General features: G+C 37.6%; 1 protein-coding gene across 4 annotated transcripts; it reads left to right on the top strand.

Moving 5' to 3' along the window:
- Positions 1-956: 956 nt before the first annotated feature.
- LOC112555960 (histone deacetylase complex subunit SAP130-like) lies at positions 957-19114 on the top strand. 4 transcript variants are annotated; one of them, XM_025224575.1, is made up of 20 exons: positions 970-1095; positions 1365-1430; positions 3103-3289; positions 5647-5755; positions 6594-6827; positions 7403-7646; positions 7952-8265; positions 8897-9013; positions 9217-9475; positions 9952-10136; positions 10299-10499; positions 11016-11379; positions 12192-12302; positions 12563-12681; positions 13800-13887; positions 14108-14229; positions 15481-15615; positions 15832-15935; positions 16229-16348; positions 16592-19114. In XM_025224575.1, exons 3-20 carry the CDS (start codon positions 3266-3268, stop codon positions 16739-16741), a joined length of 3000 nt encoding a protein of 999 aa, XP_025080360.1. In that variant the 5' UTR covers positions 970-1095; positions 1365-1430; positions 3103-3265; the 3' UTR covers positions 16742-19114. The 4 variants fall into 4 exon arrangements, with proteins under 4 accessions (XP_025080361.1, XP_025080362.1, XP_025080359.1 ...); XM_025224576.1 differs by lacking the exon at positions 1365-1430 and having other exon boundaries at positions 957-1095; positions 7514-7646; XM_025224577.1 differs by lacking the exon at positions 1365-1430 and having other exon boundaries at positions 957-1095; positions 11175-11379.
- Positions 19115-20609: the final 1495 nt, after the last annotated feature.

Here is a 20609-nt window from a genome sequence, read left to right as displayed (position 1 = left end):
ACTTCCAGTGCAAAGCGTGCATGGAGATCGAAATGTGAGACAACTCTGTTACATCTCCCCCCCACCCCAATATACACACTACTGATTACAACAGGCATTCTCTAAAAACTTTTACATACACTATATTTTGTACATTAGTGGTGCAAGCTCGGGTGCTTTTCACTAACTGCCTTATTTTTATTTTTTTGTTTTGTGGGAAAAAAAGAATGTTTTCATCACGTGGTATGCTTCGTCAGCAGGTGCCAGCTTAAGGCCAAAGGTCAACTTACCTTTTTCGTTTTCTTAATTGTCGAATTGAATAACATTTTCAAAGAAATAATATCAGTAACTGGCCAAAGCTTTACAAAAACTATTTACTCATTAACTGCAGGCATGGAGTCATAGAGCGCACTAAGGGCATTATATACCAAATTCAGCAACAGATTTCGCACGTACAATTTTAAACAACACTAGCAGACGACACAAAAGAATATTCGTACGCGTCAAATTAAATTGGCAATGTCCTTACCAACAAGGATGAGGAATCATATTTATTCTGTAATCTAGAGGCCAATGAAATACTAACAGATATAAAAATTGTGTTTCTTGTTTATTTCTGTTAAAGTTAACAGTTTACTCGGGCATTTGATACAAAGTGTTTTCACGTACATGAGGCAAATGCAAGCATACCCGCCTACTGTTTTCATTGAGGTATCTTACAGGAAGTCTTCTTTGCGAGCACTATCTTGTAGATTGCCGCCACATTGTAAAGAGTGCACATCTTAAACTGTAAAAATAACTGCTAAAACCCACTAGTCATATTTATCTATCATGCTTTAAGTTTTTTTTACTTTGTAAGTGTATTGTAAGCCTTTACAGTTACACTTTTAGGCATTTTTATGGTCCATTGAATTGACCCGGAAGTACTCTCTTTTGTGCTCCCGTTCATATGACTTGTTTGTGACCAATGAAAATCCTGCTTACTAAGGTTACAGCGGAGTTCTCGGCATGCTCGATTTACGAGCGAAATATCAAACCGAGTATACAAGATTGACTATTTTTGCCTTACTCAGATATATTTGTGTGAACTTTATCAACGAAAGGAATAAGAAGAAGGTATGTAATGTTCGAGACACGTATCATGAAAATCAAGACCGTTTCAGGTCTATTTTGAGACAGGTTTTGTGGAGGTTACTTGATGAACGATGTTTCACCAGAGCGTCGCTAGCTGCTTCCTTGACCGACTTTGATTTAAAACTAGCATAAGTTTATAGTGCTTTCTGGCAGCTCTTTTGTAAAAAAATTAAACACTTAAACCATTAAGGAACAGAAATTTATAATATGATCTGCCTTTTATTCGCGATTTATTCTTGTTTTTGCTGTAGAATCTGGCTACCAACGGACTCTCAGAACATGCATACAATGCGTGTGCAGATACCAGAAAGCCGAAGGTACTTTCCGAATCGGCTAACTTCGGTTTATGAATAACAAACAGTTAAATGATTTTAAGTGATCGTTATGTTTATCAGCATATTAGCCTGTTTTTCGTGTTAGGTATTCAGTTTAGACGAATAGCGAAATGTTGAAGTCAAAGTAGTCTTTTGAGTTCGCGCCCGAGGGCGGGGTAGTGGAGTAATTGGGTCGCACAGAGTTTGTGAGCTGGTGTGGGTAGGTTAGCAGCGGTAATTTTGTTGTCTAAGGCTCTTGTTTAACTAAATTATCAGGCTAAACTGTTAGCTTGTTTCCCATGCCTTATGATAATGTTTAAGCAAACTAATGTATACACTTGTAGACACTTTGCTTTATTTGTTTCCAGTAGTTGCATGGGCTGATTGATTTGGAAATTAAAGGACTCTAAATTATGTTAAAATGTTATTTTTGTGCTTAAATGTAGTAAAATCAAAAGTACTTCAATAGTTCCAGGTTGTGGTAAATAGAATTTCCTAATGATATAATTAATTTCATACTAATGGTTTTTCTTTGGTCATTTGCCAGCTACCTCTGTTTAAAATAGGATTCTGTAAGATGTATACCTAATAATTTTGTTATGACAGTGATTATTTTATGGAATAACTTAACTCAGCTAAATTTCTTAAATCTGATGTTTTCGTGCTTTATTTTGGTATAATTAGTATAAACTAAATCAGTCAGATAATTGATTAATAAGCAGTGAGTTAAGATTCTGCCTCAGGATTTCTGCTTAATTTCTATACTTAGATGAAAAATGTTATTAAAGTGTTAAAATTTTTTAAAATTTACTATTTTATAATTTTAGACTTTACATATGTGTATTAAAATTACATGTAAATAATTAAAATATCACATAACTCCCTTGTAAAATTTCTAAGTAGTATCTGTTGCAAATAAAATGTTAGGTAATAAACTAACAAAGAACACAAACAGCTTTGAATCACTTTTCTGACTTTTTATAGATACCTCTTTCCCAGTAAATTACTTTTAATTGAATATTTTAGAATATGAATTGTACATTAGTTTGTTTATGAACATGTATATAGTCTGTTGCAAATATTTTAACTGCTTTGACAGTGATGTATAGATTTAGGCACATCTTTTGAAACTTGGGATTTCACAATGTTTGAAAGAGTTCTTTCTGAATTTCCAGAGAAGATATAATTACATATTTTTAATTTTCAAGAAATTCATTTTTTTGTCGTTCGCCTCTTTTATCACACTTGGAGACAAGAAATTCATGAAGGCTTTGTTAAGTTTTAGAAAAAAAAGTTAGCAGAATATAAACATTGACATCACCATGATATCAACAGTTCCTTAAAATGTACTGTTCATTAGCTTGTTGAATTGAAATAGTTAAAAGGAGGAATAACAGTAAAAAATCCTAAACATTTATTTCACAAGAGACACTTGTCACAACAACTATAAGCTGAAAATCGTCAAATGTTAATGCTTTTTTTTTTTTTTTTTTTTTTTAAGTATGTAAATTTAGGATTAGGACCAGGTATCAACAACTTTAGAAGTGATATATCTAGTCCATTTTGTGTGTGTGTGTGTGGAGAGAGTTTTTAATGTTATAAAGAATTGTTACTGTTAAAAGATATTCTTTTCTATTGCTTATTTTGTTTGTTTTACATTTGTTTTGTCATTTAGCACCAGCACATTCTTAAAAAAATTATCAACAATCTGCTTGTGGAGACTGTGGCATCTCTTGATCTTTTGTGTTTTGAATGGTGACCCTATATGATCACTCATAATTGATAGCCAGTGCCCACGATGACTTCATTGATGGGAGTAGCTGCCAGCAAAGCATGACATGCAGAAGCCAGATGTGAAAACTGTATGTTCCTCTTTATCACTTCGGTTTATTTGCTAGTGCTCATGACCTCTTTAATTTATCTACATAATACAATGGCAAAGAAGATTAGAAACAATTACTTTTTAACCAATAGAACATTGCTTAACAACAATAATAAGCTTACACTTTAGAAACTGTTTTATAAAGTTCAATATAATCTTGGGACATCTGCTCATTTATTCTGTCTAAACTAGACTACTGCAACTCTCTTCTTGCCGGCCATCCACAGTACCTTCTTGTTAAGCTTCAGAAAGTCCAGAACTCAACTTTTCGTCTTGTTTTCAGTCTCACAGATCTGAACATGATCTTCACTCTCTTCATTGGCTACCTGTTAAAGCTAGAACAGACTGCAAGCTCACAACTCTATTCTATGGATTCTTTGAAGGCTTATCCCCCCAACTACTTTACTGAAATCTTGTCTGTCCAAACTCCAGCCTGAAACCTTCGTTCTTCATCAGACTTGCACATTCTATTCCTACCTCCCACAAAGAGTCACATACAGACAGTGGAAGCTGCCCTGTCTTCTAAGCAGCGAAACTCTCTTCCACTTTACATTTTGCCACTCGGACTCTAGGGTTACATTCAAACACTCTCTGACAACATATCTGTTCACAAAGTACTGTCCCTGAATTACTATTCATAACTCTCTGGCAATACTATCTGTCATGCTAACCATCATGTAATAACTCCATCTCACACTGTTTACGTTACCTACATCCCTTCATACCTTCATTGATTTACATTCTACTCTTGTACTTCATCATTATGTTGTTCAGTGTGCCTACAGGTACCTCACTGTCCACTGGCTGCTATCATTTATCATTATTGGTCTGCGCACAGAATGCGATCTATCTTGGTCGTGATTTTGCACAATATAATTTCCCATTATTATTTTTACTACTTCCACATATAATGTGTTTGTGGAGACTGTGCATGCTTTCAGTCATGTCAGACTGAGTATAAAGTTTTTAGTTATCATCTGTTATAAATTATTATTATGATGGGAACCTTTTTTACTCATCCATTTTTTATTTACAATTTTACAAGGATGTTGACTACAGCATTATAAATATATTTAAAAAAAATTAATACGTTTTGTAGTTTCTCTTGTTTTAGCACTTAAACTGATCAGATGGTAAAATGCTTAAAAGATTAGATATAAAGGAGCTGTAAAGTTACAATACTCACCCTTTGCTAAAGATGCCATCCTGAAGGAATGATGTCATAAAGTGCCTTCATTTCAAACAAGTACTTCTTGTTTGTGTTTGAACTTTTAAGTATATCCCACCTTTGGTAGTGTAGAATAAATCCTTTTTTTAAAAAAATAGTAATGAGCAAAATTAGTTTCTTTTGATTGTCATTTGTTTTAAATTGCTCATTGCTGGCTTACTTGTTTCTCTAGATAATTCAATACACAACTTTTCAAAAGAGTCACAATAGGTGCATAACATTCTACATCACTGATAATGAAATATGCCTTCCCAGACATCCATGCATTTATCTGGTTTTGTTTGCTTATTTTTGGTGGGAGGAGTTAGTTTAGGTGATGGGTGTGAGGCTGCTTCTTAGTTTAAACATCATTCTGGTTTCACTGTTTATTGCTGCTAATTTCCGGAGTCAAAGTTATAAATATTATGTTGACATATATTATCTTTGTAGTAAATTATGTTTACCTATAGTGATGTAGTAAGTATTACTGTTAACTTTAACATAGTTTTCTTGGTGGTTTGTTGATGGATAACCCTGTTATTATCACCCATCAATCCCCCATCCACCCTGTCAAAAAAAGATTTTAAATGCAATATGAAAGATCATTTAAACATCCTTAGAAGAAACTTTAAAAAAAAAATTAAGCATCCTTCACTTGCTAGGCCATTTTTGATGTTAAACAGTTTTTAAATTCCTATACCATATTCTATTTGTATGTTTCCATATATGTGCAATGTTTAGTCCTCTGTTTTGGGACAAGTTGTCAAAATTAGCCAGATATCTGTAAAATTGAATCAAATGGCAATGGCTACACCAGACCAGGTGCTCATCTCCTGCATTTATTTGTATATAAATAAATTGCTTAAAAAGCAAATTGTGTGAAGAAATAAACTGTAGTATACTGTACCTTACACAAAGCCTTAGGACTTAGCTGCTGTGTGTTAGTTTTAGACTGCTGATAGAGAAGGTGTCTCGAAGATCTAAACAGGCACTTGCTATTCTGTGGAGAATGTTATGCCATTAAAGTGCCATATAAAGTTTAAAATTCTTGTTGCATCAACACTAGTGAGTAGAATCTGTGTCTCTTGTGCTACCCCTACATGAAGCATCCTTTTTAAATCTTATGACAGAGTGCAAAATCCTTGCCCATCCTCCCAAGTACAGCTGCAGGCAACAACATCCGGGCCATACCTATCAGCACATCCATACCTTCAGGATCAAGTGTCAATACTATTGGAGGTGTGCACTTCTTTTGGCACTGAATATATACAGAACTATTTTATTTTGCTTTTTTATTTTTTGTTTATTTTTTGCTATCTGAACAAAGCATACAAAGAAACAAATGTATATGTAAAAATGCAAATTGCTTTTTTGTAATATGTTACGTTTGCTGTTATTATATTAGACAGGGTAGTCCCCTTACCTTTCAGTCATTGGGAAGTGAGGTGTTAGAGAACTCTCTTTTCTCGGGACCAGTTTTTTGTAAGGGCTGTGTCCAGCTCCTCTCCATCGCTCATTTCTTTACATTGTTTAATACTCTGAGGAGTCGGATACGCACTCAACAGCTGGGTATTGAACTAGCAAGCATGGCTGTCTGCCCCCTCAGATCCCAGTAGTTTAACCACTCAGAAGTCCACTTCCCTGCTGTTATAGAGTTTTCCATTCAAAATCATGCCAGCCTATGAGCTGAGCAAAATGAAAAATAATTGGTCTCTTAAATGGTTATTGTTCAATGCTATTCTGTTATCAGCATTAAAAAAAAAACTAATACTGTTAAAGCAGAGTTAATAGTGTGGAACACAAGTAACAGTACATTTTCTTGATTTAAATGACTTTAGTGACTTTGATTTGTTTTACTGTTACCATGGTTACAGATCATGTGCACTTGGGGGCATTAACACTGTTGAATTAACAGTTGTGATTTAAAAGCATTTGTTTGCTAAAATAAACAGATGTTATCTGTTTGGATGCTGAAGCCATTGGAACAAAAAGCCTTTTACCTTTGCATTCTTGTTTGTGTCGATAATTATGTTTGTTAAGTCAACAAATTTTACACATTGCTTTTAACTTTAATCAGGCAATGTAAACCACAGCAGACCTGACACTGCATCCAGTCATGTGACCACAACTGTCTCAGCCAGTTCTTTACCCTTAACACCTCAGCCTAGCCTGATCCACATACAAAACAGAACTGTAGTAGGTGGTACCATAGGAGGGCCTGTTCCAGTTAATATCCTTCGAGGAGCTACCCAGGCTGCATCAGTCATGTCGCAGCAGCACCCCACATCTTTTCCATCACACTTGCCGCGAGGTAAATGTTCTTGTTTTAAGACAAAGATTTAACTTCGCCAGATTGACATCAAACTGAATCTTAATCCATTTGCCTTCCTTTGCCAACATTCCTTAAAATAAATTGCCTGTTTGTTTTCAGGATGGTGTAATAACCTTTGCTTTTTAATATGCCCATTGGAAAACAATTTGAAACTGCTCACATGTAATCCATTTAGGACACAATAAATTAGTATGTCGAATATCAAACAGTTTCTTTACAAGTCTTTGGTTCTTCATCATATAATTAGTTCTGTTGTTAAGTCATCTTCAGCAATATTTCTTTTTTTGTTTGAATGTTATGTACTGTGTCCTTATTAGTTGATTGTTTGAATGTTATGTAATGTGTCATTATTTGTTGTTTGAATTTTGTGTCCTATCTGATTTGTTATTTGTTGATTGTTTAAATATTATGTACTATCTGTGTCATCATTTGCTGCATTTTGAGATCAGCTTCTCACCTCTCTTTTGACCTTTCAGTATTGTCTTCTTCTCTCTTTCTCTTGCTTATTTACTGGGTAAAAACACCATTGAGTTTTATTTCTGTCTGGGTTTTAGGGGCTGTGGCAGCATCGGCACTCACTCTTACTAAAAACTCTGCAGCAGCTGTGCTGCGAACAGGAAGCTCCGTAGCTAGTCAGATTCCAGCTGCACCATCTGTGCCTTCAGTTTCAGTTTCTGTGCCAGTCCAAGGTCTTGCTAGTGCCCTGAGCAGGTCACAGGTCATCTCTGCCATTCGAACTACCACACCACCTGCACCTCGTTCTACAAGTCCTGCTGTCAGCATTTCTGATCACACGAGGTATAATAGTGTGCATGCCAGCATTTCAGCATGTGGTTACATTTCGTTACTTTTCATGATTTTCAGAAGTCATGCTTGCTGTGATATTTAATGCATGACTAGCAGCATCAAAGTGGAAAGTGGTAATTGTGAGAAAAGGATGCTTAAAGTTGTAATTTTTACACTAATTGTCTCACAATCTAGATACCATCCATTTTGACAGAAAGTGTCTTTGATGGAGGTATATTTTTTTAATAGTTTTATGTCTGTGGGAGTTGACTTTTTGGTGGGTAGATTGAAATTTGTCTTTCTTTCTGGTTATACAGAGCGAATTTGATTGTTCATGGAGGCACGACGTCAGGCACGACTGCCGGCCACATTTCTGGACAGCCCGTTCAGATCACTCTTACACAGCGTGTAGGAGCTGCAGGTCAAGCTGCAGCAATTGCAGACAGCATCAAACCAGGCAGTCTCGTGGCTTTGGGTCCAAAAACAGTCCATGTGGCTCAGTCAGGTCAACCACATCCACTAGTGCAGCATCCAAAAGTTGCTACAGGTTTACAGAGCAGTGGTGTAGCTGGGGTGGCAGTTACACCCCAGCAGCTTCAGCAGCAGGCTGCTTTGGCGGCGTCCAAACCCGGTGAGAAGACGAGCTTTTTACCCACAAACTATTAGAGGGCTAATCAGCTGCATTTTTTTGTTTGTTTGTTTTTGTTTCATGATTAGGTAAAGCTTAGTGCAAGATATGAGTTCCACATACCTGGGTGAATATCCCTTTCCTTTGACCTTAGCATTCTTGACATCAGTTTGCAAACATCTCTGTGCATAAAAAGAGGTCAAGAGCACTGGATTGTACATGGATATGTTAATGCCAGTGGGGCAGCTGGCACACTAGTTTTCATATCTCTGTACAAAAGTCATGTCATAATCTTGACCTCTTTCTGCACATGGTGACTCTTGTAGGTGTGTACTCCAAGAACAGAATTCAAAACAGTTGTTCACCCTGATTTGGAGACAAAGTTAGGTTACGCAAGAGGGAAGCACAGAGGAATCAACTTTAAGTAGTTATATATACTCTCTCTCTCTCTCTGTATAAAGTGTATAATAGTGTGAATTAACAGCTTAATAGCGACACAATAGATCAGATGAGATGTACTATGCTAATGTATTAAATGTTTTGTATCATCTATTTAGACCTGCATTAATTTTGTTATTTGATAATTCTTTCACAGAAATAAGAGATGTTTTATCAGATTCTCTCTGGATTGTAGGTGCGCTGGCAGTGAATGCAGCAGTCCCTGCTATCACCATCAACTCGTTATCAGCCCCTGTCACACCAGCCACAGTTGTGGCCCCTGCAGCGGCGGCACCAGCTTCCATACCTATAGGTAATACCCTTTAGGTTGTTTTCTTAAACAAATATGTTTTTGCCAATCTATTTCTTAAGCATGCACTTGTAAAAATTATTCTTGCACCATATCTGCAATGGCCTCAAAACTTTTCACAAAGAGGTGTTCATTAAATGAGATTTTGAATAAGACCCACATTTGCATGTCATAAATAGCAAGACCATCTGTTTTTCCTGTTTCAGCGAAGGTAACTCCTCAAAGGCAGCAAACAGCTTTATCTGCGAACTTACAGCAAACACCATTAGCCATTCAGACGGTGCCATCAGGGAGTGAGTTCTCAAACATGCCAGATATCAGTGCCATGGCAACACAGTCTGGTGCTAGCCAGCTCTTGCTGTCCCAGACTCACCGTGGTAATACTGTTACCATGGCTACAAGCTCTGCAATAGCAACCTTGGCAACATCTGCAGCTACTTCACTAAATCCACAATCTGCTGACAGGTGAGGATTTTTACATCAGCTCGAAGGCTTTTGCTGTGCAAATGTTTGAATACTGTAAACTTCAAGTTGTTTTCTATTGTCCTAGATTAATAGAGTGCTTATGAAGTGTGTTGAGATTTTAATTTAAATCTTTTTTCTCTCAGATTTTGTTCAAGTTAAATAGCCACTTTTCATTAACTCTCTGAGCACTGCAAAAAAAGTATAAGTATTACAAACATCGGCTAATAACTGAAGACTGTGAAAGTGACTGGGTAAAGTTTTTTTTTTAATTATTATTATTGCTGCTCTAACGCAAACATTAGACCTAGAAACCTATACATTTTTGAAAAGAAGAAAGTTTAAACTTTGCACCAAAAGTAATAAAAATTGCCTTCCCCATGTTTCCCCAACAAAGCCTTGATCATGGCCCATTGTGACCAAAGGGTTAAAAAAAAAGGTCTGACAAGATGTGTTTGCAATCTATCGTTGGTCTTCAGGTCTGTGCAGCAACAGCACCCCTTCAATCTCACGGCAACACCAGGGCAAGGACAGGACTCAATGTGGCTGCAACACATCCTATACCAGGCTCAAGCACCGCTTGTTCCTGGCCCCCATAATGCCTCCACAATCATGCGACCAGCAACATTTTTCATCCCCCGTCCTTCTCTAGAGCAGAATAAACGTGAGCTTCTATTTAAGACAGTTTGTATGTTTACTTTTTTTTAACTAATGTGTATTAAGATGTTTCTTTAAATAGTTCTTGGATCTGGGATTGTTGATTTGCTTAAATTTTATGTATATATTTTTCAATTACTGTTATTTTATTTATTTTGGTTTTTTTTAGTGACAAGTCAGACACCAAACTTGGCAGCTTCATTGTCTCACCCTCTGAATGCTGCACAACCCGCAGTGCTCTTTAACCCAAGAATGATGGTTGACAGTCTGCGCCAGCCATTGCCGCTAAGCACCAATGCTGCTTTCACTGCTGCAGCGGTCACATCAGCCCCTGCAAGTCTGACTGTTGTTAACAGTGATAGTAAGCCAGGTGGGTGCTGTCTGTTGGCATTTTGTGTCTCCTGTTGATGATATCTGTATTTTATCTTTGTTTGAACAGAAAATTTGTTTTTTATTTGTGAGAAGGACACCAATTTGTTTACTTTTTGTTCGTAATTAATTCTTTCAGAAAGAAATTCATTGGTATTGCTTCCTTAACTTACCAGACACAATATTTTTACAGAGGCTGTTTAAAATAGGGTCAACTACTAGGCATATTATAGAAATTATTATATTTGTTAGTCAGTTTTTTTAAGGGTTTTTTTTTTTTTTTTTTTTAGACCTTATTTGTTTGTGGGATAGATTAGAAAAATGCTGATTTTTTCATTCATTCTCTTTTTATTTTTCCTTTGCTTTATTTGATGATATGTAACTTTTTCATATGCCCCTGCAGGATGGCTTACTCTGGCTTGGCGTTAGAGAAGAATGAAAATTATGAGACATTTTATTAGAAGCTACAAATTTTAATAGAATTTGATTTACAATAGCAGCCTTTAATTTTTTTCAGTCATTTCATTGTCAACCAACACAGTTTTATCAGGCCTACAGACTTCCATAATCACCACATCAACCACGTCTGCTGAACATTCTCATCCAGCTTCGTCGTCTTTGCACATTGCCACCAGCATACAACCTGCCTCAGCTGTTGCTTCTGCCTTATCCCCAGGACTAAATTTGGCTGCTGCCCTTCCCAGCATGCCATCCCGACCAACAGTAGCATCAAGTATCATCGCTGCCGCAACAGCACAGCAAGTACATGCTACATCGGGGACTCAGCCACAACCGCCTGGTACACCAGGTGGCACATCATCAAATACCAATCCTGGCTCTTCACCCAGGCCAAGCATTTTGCGAAAGCGTACCATTGATGGGTAAAGTTTGGTTTAGATTATTAGGTATATATCCTTATTGCATGCATACATAAAATGTCCTGCAGTTTTTCAAATGATTCAGAGACTGAATGCAGCTTATGGCTGAGATGTACCAAGGGTACTGCAATCTGAAACTATGCTGCTCCTTCTTGCCATTTATACAGAAGTCATAACAAGTTCATAGGATGAGGATAATTTTTTCAAATGTATATTTGGGCTTTTTTTTTTTTTTTAAACTTATTCCAGAAAATTTTACTTATGCAGTAAAATCTCTTTATTAAGACCTTATTATGATCCCCTCTTAATTATAGCGCCAACATTTTTTGCAGACATATTTTGCTATATAAACATCATCTCTGTAATGACTAGCTTCCAGCCTTACTTATGACCAACAGTTTGTGTTCTATTAACGACTTTTTTGCTAAAGTTGGGTGTTGAAGAAAAGTAAGTACATTTTAAAAGACTCCCTCTGCCTGGCCACTTACCCTCTATTTACAATTTTCTTCAGAAATCAGGTAAAATAAGTACATTTTGAAAGAGACTGCTTGTTCCATTAGTCACCAGTCATTTCAACCCAAACCAGTCATAGCTACCCTATCTCCAGTCATAGCTACCCTATCATCCCAACACCGAAAGTTGAATCCATCCAGACTCAAAAGATGAATCAATCTCCAGTGACAGGAGTAGTTGTTATTAACGTTAGATATTATCAACAGAGCCATGCATTGTTTGAACAAGATCAGGTATCATCGAAATAAAAATGGAAGAAATCATGTATGTAAAAAAAACAAAAAAAATATTTTGTATTCCAGGAATGTACCTGTACCACGCAGACCTAATTTCAACTTGATGTCAGAAAGTCAGAGTCCACGACCCGACAACACGCCACTGTCCAATGTTAGCTCACCCAAAACTCCAGCTACGTATGTGCTGCTTTTATAGAACAAAAGTTTAAAAGAGAACATATAGCATAATTACAAAGATAGGTATTCAATCTACAGGTGGGAAATATTGCTGGAATAAATTTAATCTAAATAGAAAATTATTCATCAGAAACTATTTTTGGCAGTATTTGGAGTCAAATCGATAAATATGTTACTTATATTTTCTTTCAGCGCAACTATCATTAATTGACAGGCCCGTTGTACAAGATAGTCATGTTGCAGTATTTTCTTGTCTACAGTGAAAACAGTCAGTCATCCACAGACACTGCTTTGTCATCCAACGATGCCACTACTCCAACTCACAACTCCCATTCAGACCTAAAAATCAAGCAAGAGCCAGGGGACACGCTAGAAAATGGTGAGCATCTCGAAATAATCTTTGTTTTTCTCTTTTTATATTTTCTCATCCTTCCTTTTGAAAAGGACAAAGAGATAATGAAATGGTCATTTGCAGATTGGGTTTCACGGTTCATGTAGTACAGTGATGCCCAACCTATTTCGGCCTGCGGGCCATATCCATTTCCGACACGCGTGTCACGGGCCACTTCACCGCAAAAATAAAAAAAAAAAAATATAGAACAGATACCATTTTTATTAGAAACAAGTTGTACTTACCATTAATTATGTAGTAATTAGTGGGATATTTTTAGTTGTTTTTCCGTCATGGCTGCTAACTCTTCTGTAATTTCAAAATCGGTTTGTACCGCGAATAAATACCGAGTTGAGCGGTGTCAGACGAGTCGGTGGACTCCTCTCTGTAAGAACCCCATTGAATTATACCTTGCTAGAAAGCCCAGAGTCTGTATTTTCAATCTCTTCAACGACTGATTCAAATATTAATCAATCAAAAGATCACTAATCCCCTGTGGAATGCGGCGTCCCTCATTCTCAAACACTGGTTTCTGCCCAAGACGAAAATCAAGAATGAAATCCATCGAAAGATTGAGAGACGCCCCTACGTAGGAATAAATGCTTCTTCTTCCCTCTTTTTTCGTTTTTTTTTTTTATTACTAACATGCCGATTTCCTATACTGTGGGCAGAAGCTTCGCGGGCTGGATATGGCCCGCAGGCCGTAGGTTGGGCATCCCTGATGTAGTATGATGTTGCCGATAAGCAGGCAAGAAATACTGAGACTGTTGGAGTGCCCCAGGTAAAATTGTCGATGGAGCTCAGAAACAGATGATGACGGCTGTAACAACATGAGAAAATTGCTGAGAGGCTGGTTATAGCTGCTGTTATATCCCTGTTTCATAGTATAAACCCATATGGGAAAAAAAAATCATTTTCTGTAAGAGCGTTCACAAAAGCAATGTTAAGATGAGCTTCCCAAAGAACTTACAGCAAGTTGTATTGTTATTGTTACCTGTTTGTCTTTAAATTATTTTAAATTGTTATTTTGTTGCTGTGATATAGCCCTAGTTGCTGGCACGGCATAAAACACCAACAACAACAACAACCTGTTTGTTATTTTGCAGGCACCACCATGGTGGCCTCTCCTGCCGTGAGTTTTTCTGGAAGCATGACGGATGCATCACCACGCAAAAGGGCACGCAAACAACTTTTGTGAGTTTAGCCATTTTAAGTCATTTATTAGTTAGTTTAATCACAGATTGTCAGTTGCCCTCGCATTATGTTTATAACGCAATGCAGTATTCACTTGAAAACTTAGTGTGGAAGACCTGCACTGATGTTTGATCAGTAAACTTTTTTGTTTTTTAATTCTGGTGTATTGGCATTTATTACCACTCACTTCAGGGATGTGATAAGAAACGTGTTCTTGCAGTGATGTCTCCCACAGAAATGTGAACGAAGAACTCAAGGATAATACATCAACAGATGATGAGATAGAGCATCAACCTGACGCGAAGGATGATCTTGTTGATGGCTCCACTGAAAAAAGAAATGGTAAGTTGAAAGACCAAGGATAGAAATTTCTGCTTGCTTTTAACTCATTATATAAATATACATATCACTGTCCTGGGATGACATTTGGGAAGGCAAGATGAAAAGGTAAAGCTGATGAGGAGGATAAATTGTTTCTTATTTTAACTTTACCAGACATCCTGACTTTTAGAAGCTTAGGGGCTACAACTGCTCTTTAATCAAATTATTGCTCCTGGTCAGTGGATTTAGTGGCCCTGGTCACTAAAGGATCCATTAAACCCAGCTGCATCCGCCCACTATTGGTTGTAACACTCTGAAAAACAGAGCTTACAAGTCTTTTGACTTGTTCTTGGGCTGTGCTACATGAGCATGCTTCCTTGTAGTCACATTCTTTAGCCTGCCTGCCTACATTGACTGCTTTTTCTTTGGGTTTTACCATAAGATCGTCTTGCACGGAGGTACTTGTGTGAAAGGAGGTGCAGGCAGTGGCTGCTAGCCTAAACTTTTGAATGTGGGTCTGGCCTATATCATGAACCCCATTTCATAGTTCTCTGATTCTACCTTTGGTGTATTTTTCATATGAAATCTGCCCGTCCATTTAGCTGTTTTGCATTTGATCAACCCCTATCTTGGCTGCACAGCACACTATTGTTTTTGCTACTGGTATGTTGCTTCGTAAACGAGTAGGTTTTTTTGCAGATCCCACCTCCTGATAGTCATTCTAACAGTCCAGTTGTCTGGTAAAGTTAAAGAAGAAATAACATTTTTGGTTCTCTTTGATACTTACTAAACAACCCAACACAAATGCCCTCTTAACCCCTTTCCAGTGTTGGCTTTGGGATAGGGGAGGGTTGACAAAACTGTTGACCAGGGCCTCTAAACCAGGAGTGCCCGACCTATAGCCCATGGGCCACATCTGACCTGTTCATTTTAACCAGACACAGCATAATTTCATTTTTAACTTCATGATTCTGGCAAAACCACCGTTTTCTGACCTTTGATATCTTATGTCCAGTGCAGCCCTTGGGCGAGAAAAGGTTGGGCATCACCGCTATAAACCCACTGTGAAGGGGGAATAATCCATTTTGTGAAAGAGCAGTTGTAGCCCCTAAGCTTGAAGAAATACATTTTACTAAGAAAATTTCTTTTTCACTATAACGCACACACACACTAAACGTCTTTTTGATTGATTCAGCCAATTGTTTAGTTTCTATCATTGTAATTCTTCCACCATCGACCCAAGTCCAAAATTTTTTTTGCACAAATTTACAGAGTATATTGATGAAGATGGAGTGCGTTGGACAACAGAGAAAACAAAACCATCTATCTCCATCTTGGGAGAATATAACACCAGCTGGAAGCCACGATGTAACCATTTTCTGCGCTACAGTGATGTCAGGCCCAAAGGTGAGAGACTTTTTAAGTGGAATAAAACAACTCGCAGGGGAGTTATAGGGATAAAAGTATGTCTGTTATCTCAAGAAAATTTCATTTTTATGACACTTACATGGTGGTTAGAGTATCAGAAGAAAATTGAGTATTCAGACAAAACAAATGTACCAGAGAACATTTTCAGAGCTGTTAAAAGATTTTGTCAGTTTAGAAAAAAAAATTTTTTTTCAGATGACCGTCGACCAACTGTAAATGAATTAGCAAACCAGCGTGGAATCTTACAGAAGTCAAGTGGTTGGAAGTTGTTCCACATGGCAGCACAACTAGAAGACCTGGTTTGTTTCATTCTATTTATTTACATGAATGATCTGTTGAACTGATGTGCACATGAGTGTGTTTCATGTCACGCTCTTGTCTGTACTATTGTTCTATGCTTGATTACATCCAAGTTACGACTGAAATCTGACATTGTAAAAAAGCTGGAGTATCAGGCACACCCCACTGTGAACTCCTTTCCCTTGCAGAGGCTTCACAATCACTGCTGGGTTTTCTTGCCTTGACTGGAACATATTGCAGGCCAGAGAAAGAGTAGCACTGCATGATTTATTCCTGCTTTTTATCTTGACAGGTGGAGAATGAACAAAAGACGCACCAGAAAATTGCAGAAATCAAGGCCAGCCTGGCTGCTCGTGTTGGAGCTCGACAGGTGTCTGATCCAGACTTTAACGTCCTTCAGGAACTAACACAGGTGATTTTTCAGGGTTGTCGATAAATGTATGGATTGCACTTATAAAGCAAGCAAACAGGGGTGTTTATGCAGAATAATCTGGTATCTTCTTGTTGGTACTTGCAAAATGTTTGTAAAGATCGTGCTTTGACTTTGCTTCAGCTTGAATAGCCTCGATTTTCTTTTAAGATGCTTTAAAAGGGGTACTGACATTTTTTTTTTAAATTTAGAAAATTGCTAGTATTAATTTCTGTATTTGTGCAGGCAAACCTTCAGAGGTGTCAGCTGATATCAGACCAGCTCATGGAAGCCAAACAGAATATGCTGAACATTCTTAATCACCGACCCAAGATACAAGAAATCATTCATAAGAACCTTTCTAAACGTCCAATCAAGAAGAAAGAACGCACATAGTGGAAGGCAAAAGTCATGACGTCGCTGAACACTATACTCAGGGCTCGAAAGTGGGTCCGTATGCTGGTTTGATTAATCAGGTGCAAGATCTGATGAAAGGGAAAGGTTACCATAAAAGATGCAAATGACAGTGCCCCAAATCTTTGAAACCCAGTGTAAGGTCAAAACGTTTTAGGGAAAGATTTAAATTTAGGATCTCTTAAAGCCAGTTTGACAGACATGTAAGATCGTCTAACCTTTGAAAAGTCGGTCTCAGGTAATAGGGTATTTTATTGATACATCCTTGCATCAGATGGAGCAGGTCATCTGGTTGAGATCTGCGGACCTTTTAACAAAAGATCTGCAGGGTACTCACTGGAACTGGTGTTGAGACATCGATAAACTAATGAGACGTCCATAGGAGACTGGTGCTGAGATGCATTCAGGTCAGAGAGCCTCACAGACATGATTGGGCTAACTCAGATGGGAAGGGGGAGCTTAATTCGCAAAGGCAAAGCTCTATTTAAATTGTAAAAACAATTTTCTAATACAGAAAAAACAATTGTGAATAAAAATATCCCAAGAGCATCAAGACTGTGTCATATGAGCTGTATGTGTAAAATAAACTGAGCTGCTGCAGATTCCTAGGATTGTTTCGTTTCTTCACAGCATCATAGACAGCCTTATGGTGGAGATCTTACCAGCAAAAGACATAATTCCCTTATTTATTCATTGGAGTGAGTACAGGAGTCGGCGTTCAAGTGCTGTTACAAAGACAAGAAGTCTCCAGGGAAAAGTTTCCTGCATTGCAAAAAGCCTTTTTATTTCCCCCCCATCCCTCCAAGACTCTTAATCTTGAAGGCTTTGTAGAATAGCATTCTTGAAGTATTTATGAGACAGGAAACTGTCACAGTTGCAATTTTGTCGTCAACTGGAAAATTAGTGGTGCATCTCTTGCAGAACAGCAAGGTTTTGTGCAAACAGGAAGCCATCACTTGATGATGACTGCTGAATTGTGTCAGCATGTCATTTGCTACCACAGAAAGAACTCGTGGGATCTTTCTGGGAATGATGCAAAAAAGTTAATGTGTTACAGAGAGCTTTTCTCTGTATAATTCACTTAAGCCTTTCATGACACTTGACTGTGTAATGTTTGCATACAAACCAAATGCAGCTGACAAATACCTGCCATTTGGACCAGCCATTGGCCCCAGAACTTTCTGCTACTATGATGAAATGACAAGTGCTTAAAATTACGTAGACTATGCTAGTGCTGTCACTGGAAACTGGCAAAAGTTACCATGGAAACAGTCCTTCCTCGCACATTCATGGTCCATTATATGCATTGAAAGGAGACTTCTTTGAAGATGATGCTGCTTCCTTGGGCTAGCCAAATGCCTCGGCTGTATTATAGAATTCAAGTGAGCACTAAAAATATTGTGGAATAACTTTAGTGTACAAACTGAAGTAGCCTTTCAAACAAGTCTCTATAGCTGGAAGAGACTTGCAAAAAAAAAAAAAGGCAGGGTCACTTCTGCCTGTATGCTTTTAGAGATGGTGTGGTTATACAGGATACAGGACCTGCAGAAATGAAGTGTTTTATTTGGGTTCACTGCTCGTCCTCAAAGCTGATGGAAGTAAACTGTAGTGAGGTGGCTACAATGTAGTAGACATCAGGACACGATCTCAGAAGTGAAACAGAGCTGATTGAGTGAGTAGGGAGGAGCTGTGCAATGTTGAAGCTCAGTGCACTAGAAAGTAAGCGTGGCAGATATTTAATGGCACATTTTGTCCTCGACTTTATCAATAAATCTCCACAGAAAAGCAGCTGCAGAACCATTGGCACCACAACTAGCTTCCAGTCTTCTGCCATGTGATTCTCAGTTCATGGGAATATTGTGGACAAAAAAGTGAACCGCAGATGGTATTTGTCAGTATGGTTTTCCGGTTGCTGTATTGTCCTAATCGTGCTTTGTACATGTCTTTAATATAACTGAATAACTGAACCTTGTGTACTGTGTTCATTCAATATCTGCTATGCAGAAACTGTTGCATTCATTACATGTGCAGCAAATTGCATTCATTTCCTAGTGAGGTTGTAAGAATAGTTTTGATCTCTTAGTCACTACAAGTTAATGTTTATATGCATGAGTGAATGCACACAAGGTCTGTTCATCTGCTGGTACTCAATGTTTTTTTTTACATTTTACCAGCCTCACTATCCGCTCTTTCTGTCTTGTTTCTGGTTCTGTGTGTTTGTGAATAGGACATTTTTGATTAAGACTTCAAAACAATTTTTTTCATTCTAGAGACATTGTATAACTGACATGAATTGAACATTGCTGAGAGATTCAAAGAAATCTTTAGCAGCAAAATAAAGTGATCAACACCAAGTTGGTTTTCTTTTTAAGTTGTTAATTTTGAGGTTTTTTAATTTGTTATTTTTTACCTATATTTTTGCAAATAATATTTTTAGTGACCCACAAGTTTAGTCTTTGCATTCAAGAAGAGATAGAAGAACTTGCAAGGAAAACATTTTTCATTTGACTGGCTGTGCCAAACATTCGTTTCAGCATTTGTTATTTATGTTTTAGTGCCCCAATCCTCAGCCACTCCCTACAAAGTACATAATAAAATCCCATTTTCAAGGATCGGGCTTCTACCAACAGAACTGTTCCAGTGTCAGAGTGTTCTTGAAAAACTATGTCGGCAGGTATTCATCTGATTGTTTGTTTGTGTTGTACACTGTGCCAGGAACTAGGCCTACATCATGGCGAATCTAAGACACATGAAAGGAAGAAAGTGTTCTTGCTGGATTTTGAAGTTTGTGCAAGCTGTATCAGGTCAGGTTAAAGAATCTTACAGCTGAGGGTCATTGTGTCTAAGGCACAACCTATGGGAAGTGAAGCCCAATTGGTATTTTCTGCCACCATTACTTTCCCTTGTATCTTCTGGTGAGCGGGGAGAGTTTTCCAGCCTTAGGTCTGAGCAGCCTCAAAACAACAGCCTTCTGCACCAGTTTAGTTCTTCACAATCCCTTTCAAGTTGGATCACATACCCATAAAGTAGAAACAAATCTGTGGAAAGGTTACTTCAGTGAAATATTAATTTGTTGACACTCGCTGGGAATGAGCAGTTGTACCACATTTCTTATGATAGAATTATGTGTGTACAGTGAAGACAGCATGCTCAGACTCTGCCTAGGAAGGACTAACTCGTCAGGGACAACATGGTTATAACTGTGCAGATGGAATATGCTTGAAGTGTACTGGTTCATAAACACGGATGCAATTTGTTGGAATTGTTCAGAGAAAGACCTGATACGTGTGTGCATTCAAAGGCAGGAGATGAGATCCAGTATTTGGTTTAAATTGTCTCTTTCAAATTATAAAAACGTATACATTAGAACTTGGATTAAGGAAACAGATTCACAAAGAGTTGTCTGGCCAGATAACATAGTTCACCAATAAAATATTGATGCATGCAGTTACAAGTCATTCAATTCAAACAAATTAAAGATTTAAGTGACTCAAAGACTCATCATTGGTAGGGCTGTCTCAAGGTTTTACTGTTGCCTTCAAAACAAACTACAAGCAGTTACAACCCATTAATTTGTTTCTAGCAACAGCCCTTCTGCTAATGTTTTACTCATTAAGCATTTTTGTATCAATAGTCCTATATTATGAAATAATGAATAGATCTGTCAACTAATACAAATAGAAAATGATTTTTCAGTCGTCCTTATGGATGGAAAAAGCACAAATGTAATAACCTTCATTTTTGCTCTTTCCTGTTGTACCCAAGTGTTTGGTGTTTGCACAGAACCTTTTCTTAGTTGTCTCCTATTCATTCTCTTTTGGTCTGTGGAGGAATGGCTGATGAAATGCAA

Source organism: Pomacea canaliculata, linkage group LG14 (genome assembly GCF_003073045.1).
Source record: "Pomacea canaliculata isolate SZHN2017 linkage group LG14, ASM307304v1, whole genome shotgun sequence".
In the NCBI taxonomy this organism is placed as follows: Eukaryota; Metazoa; Mollusca; class Gastropoda; order Architaenioglossa; family Ampullariidae; genus Pomacea; species Pomacea canaliculata.
The sequence above is the reverse complement of the archived record's forward strand: the minus strand, read 5'-3'. Positions and strand labels throughout refer to the sequence as shown.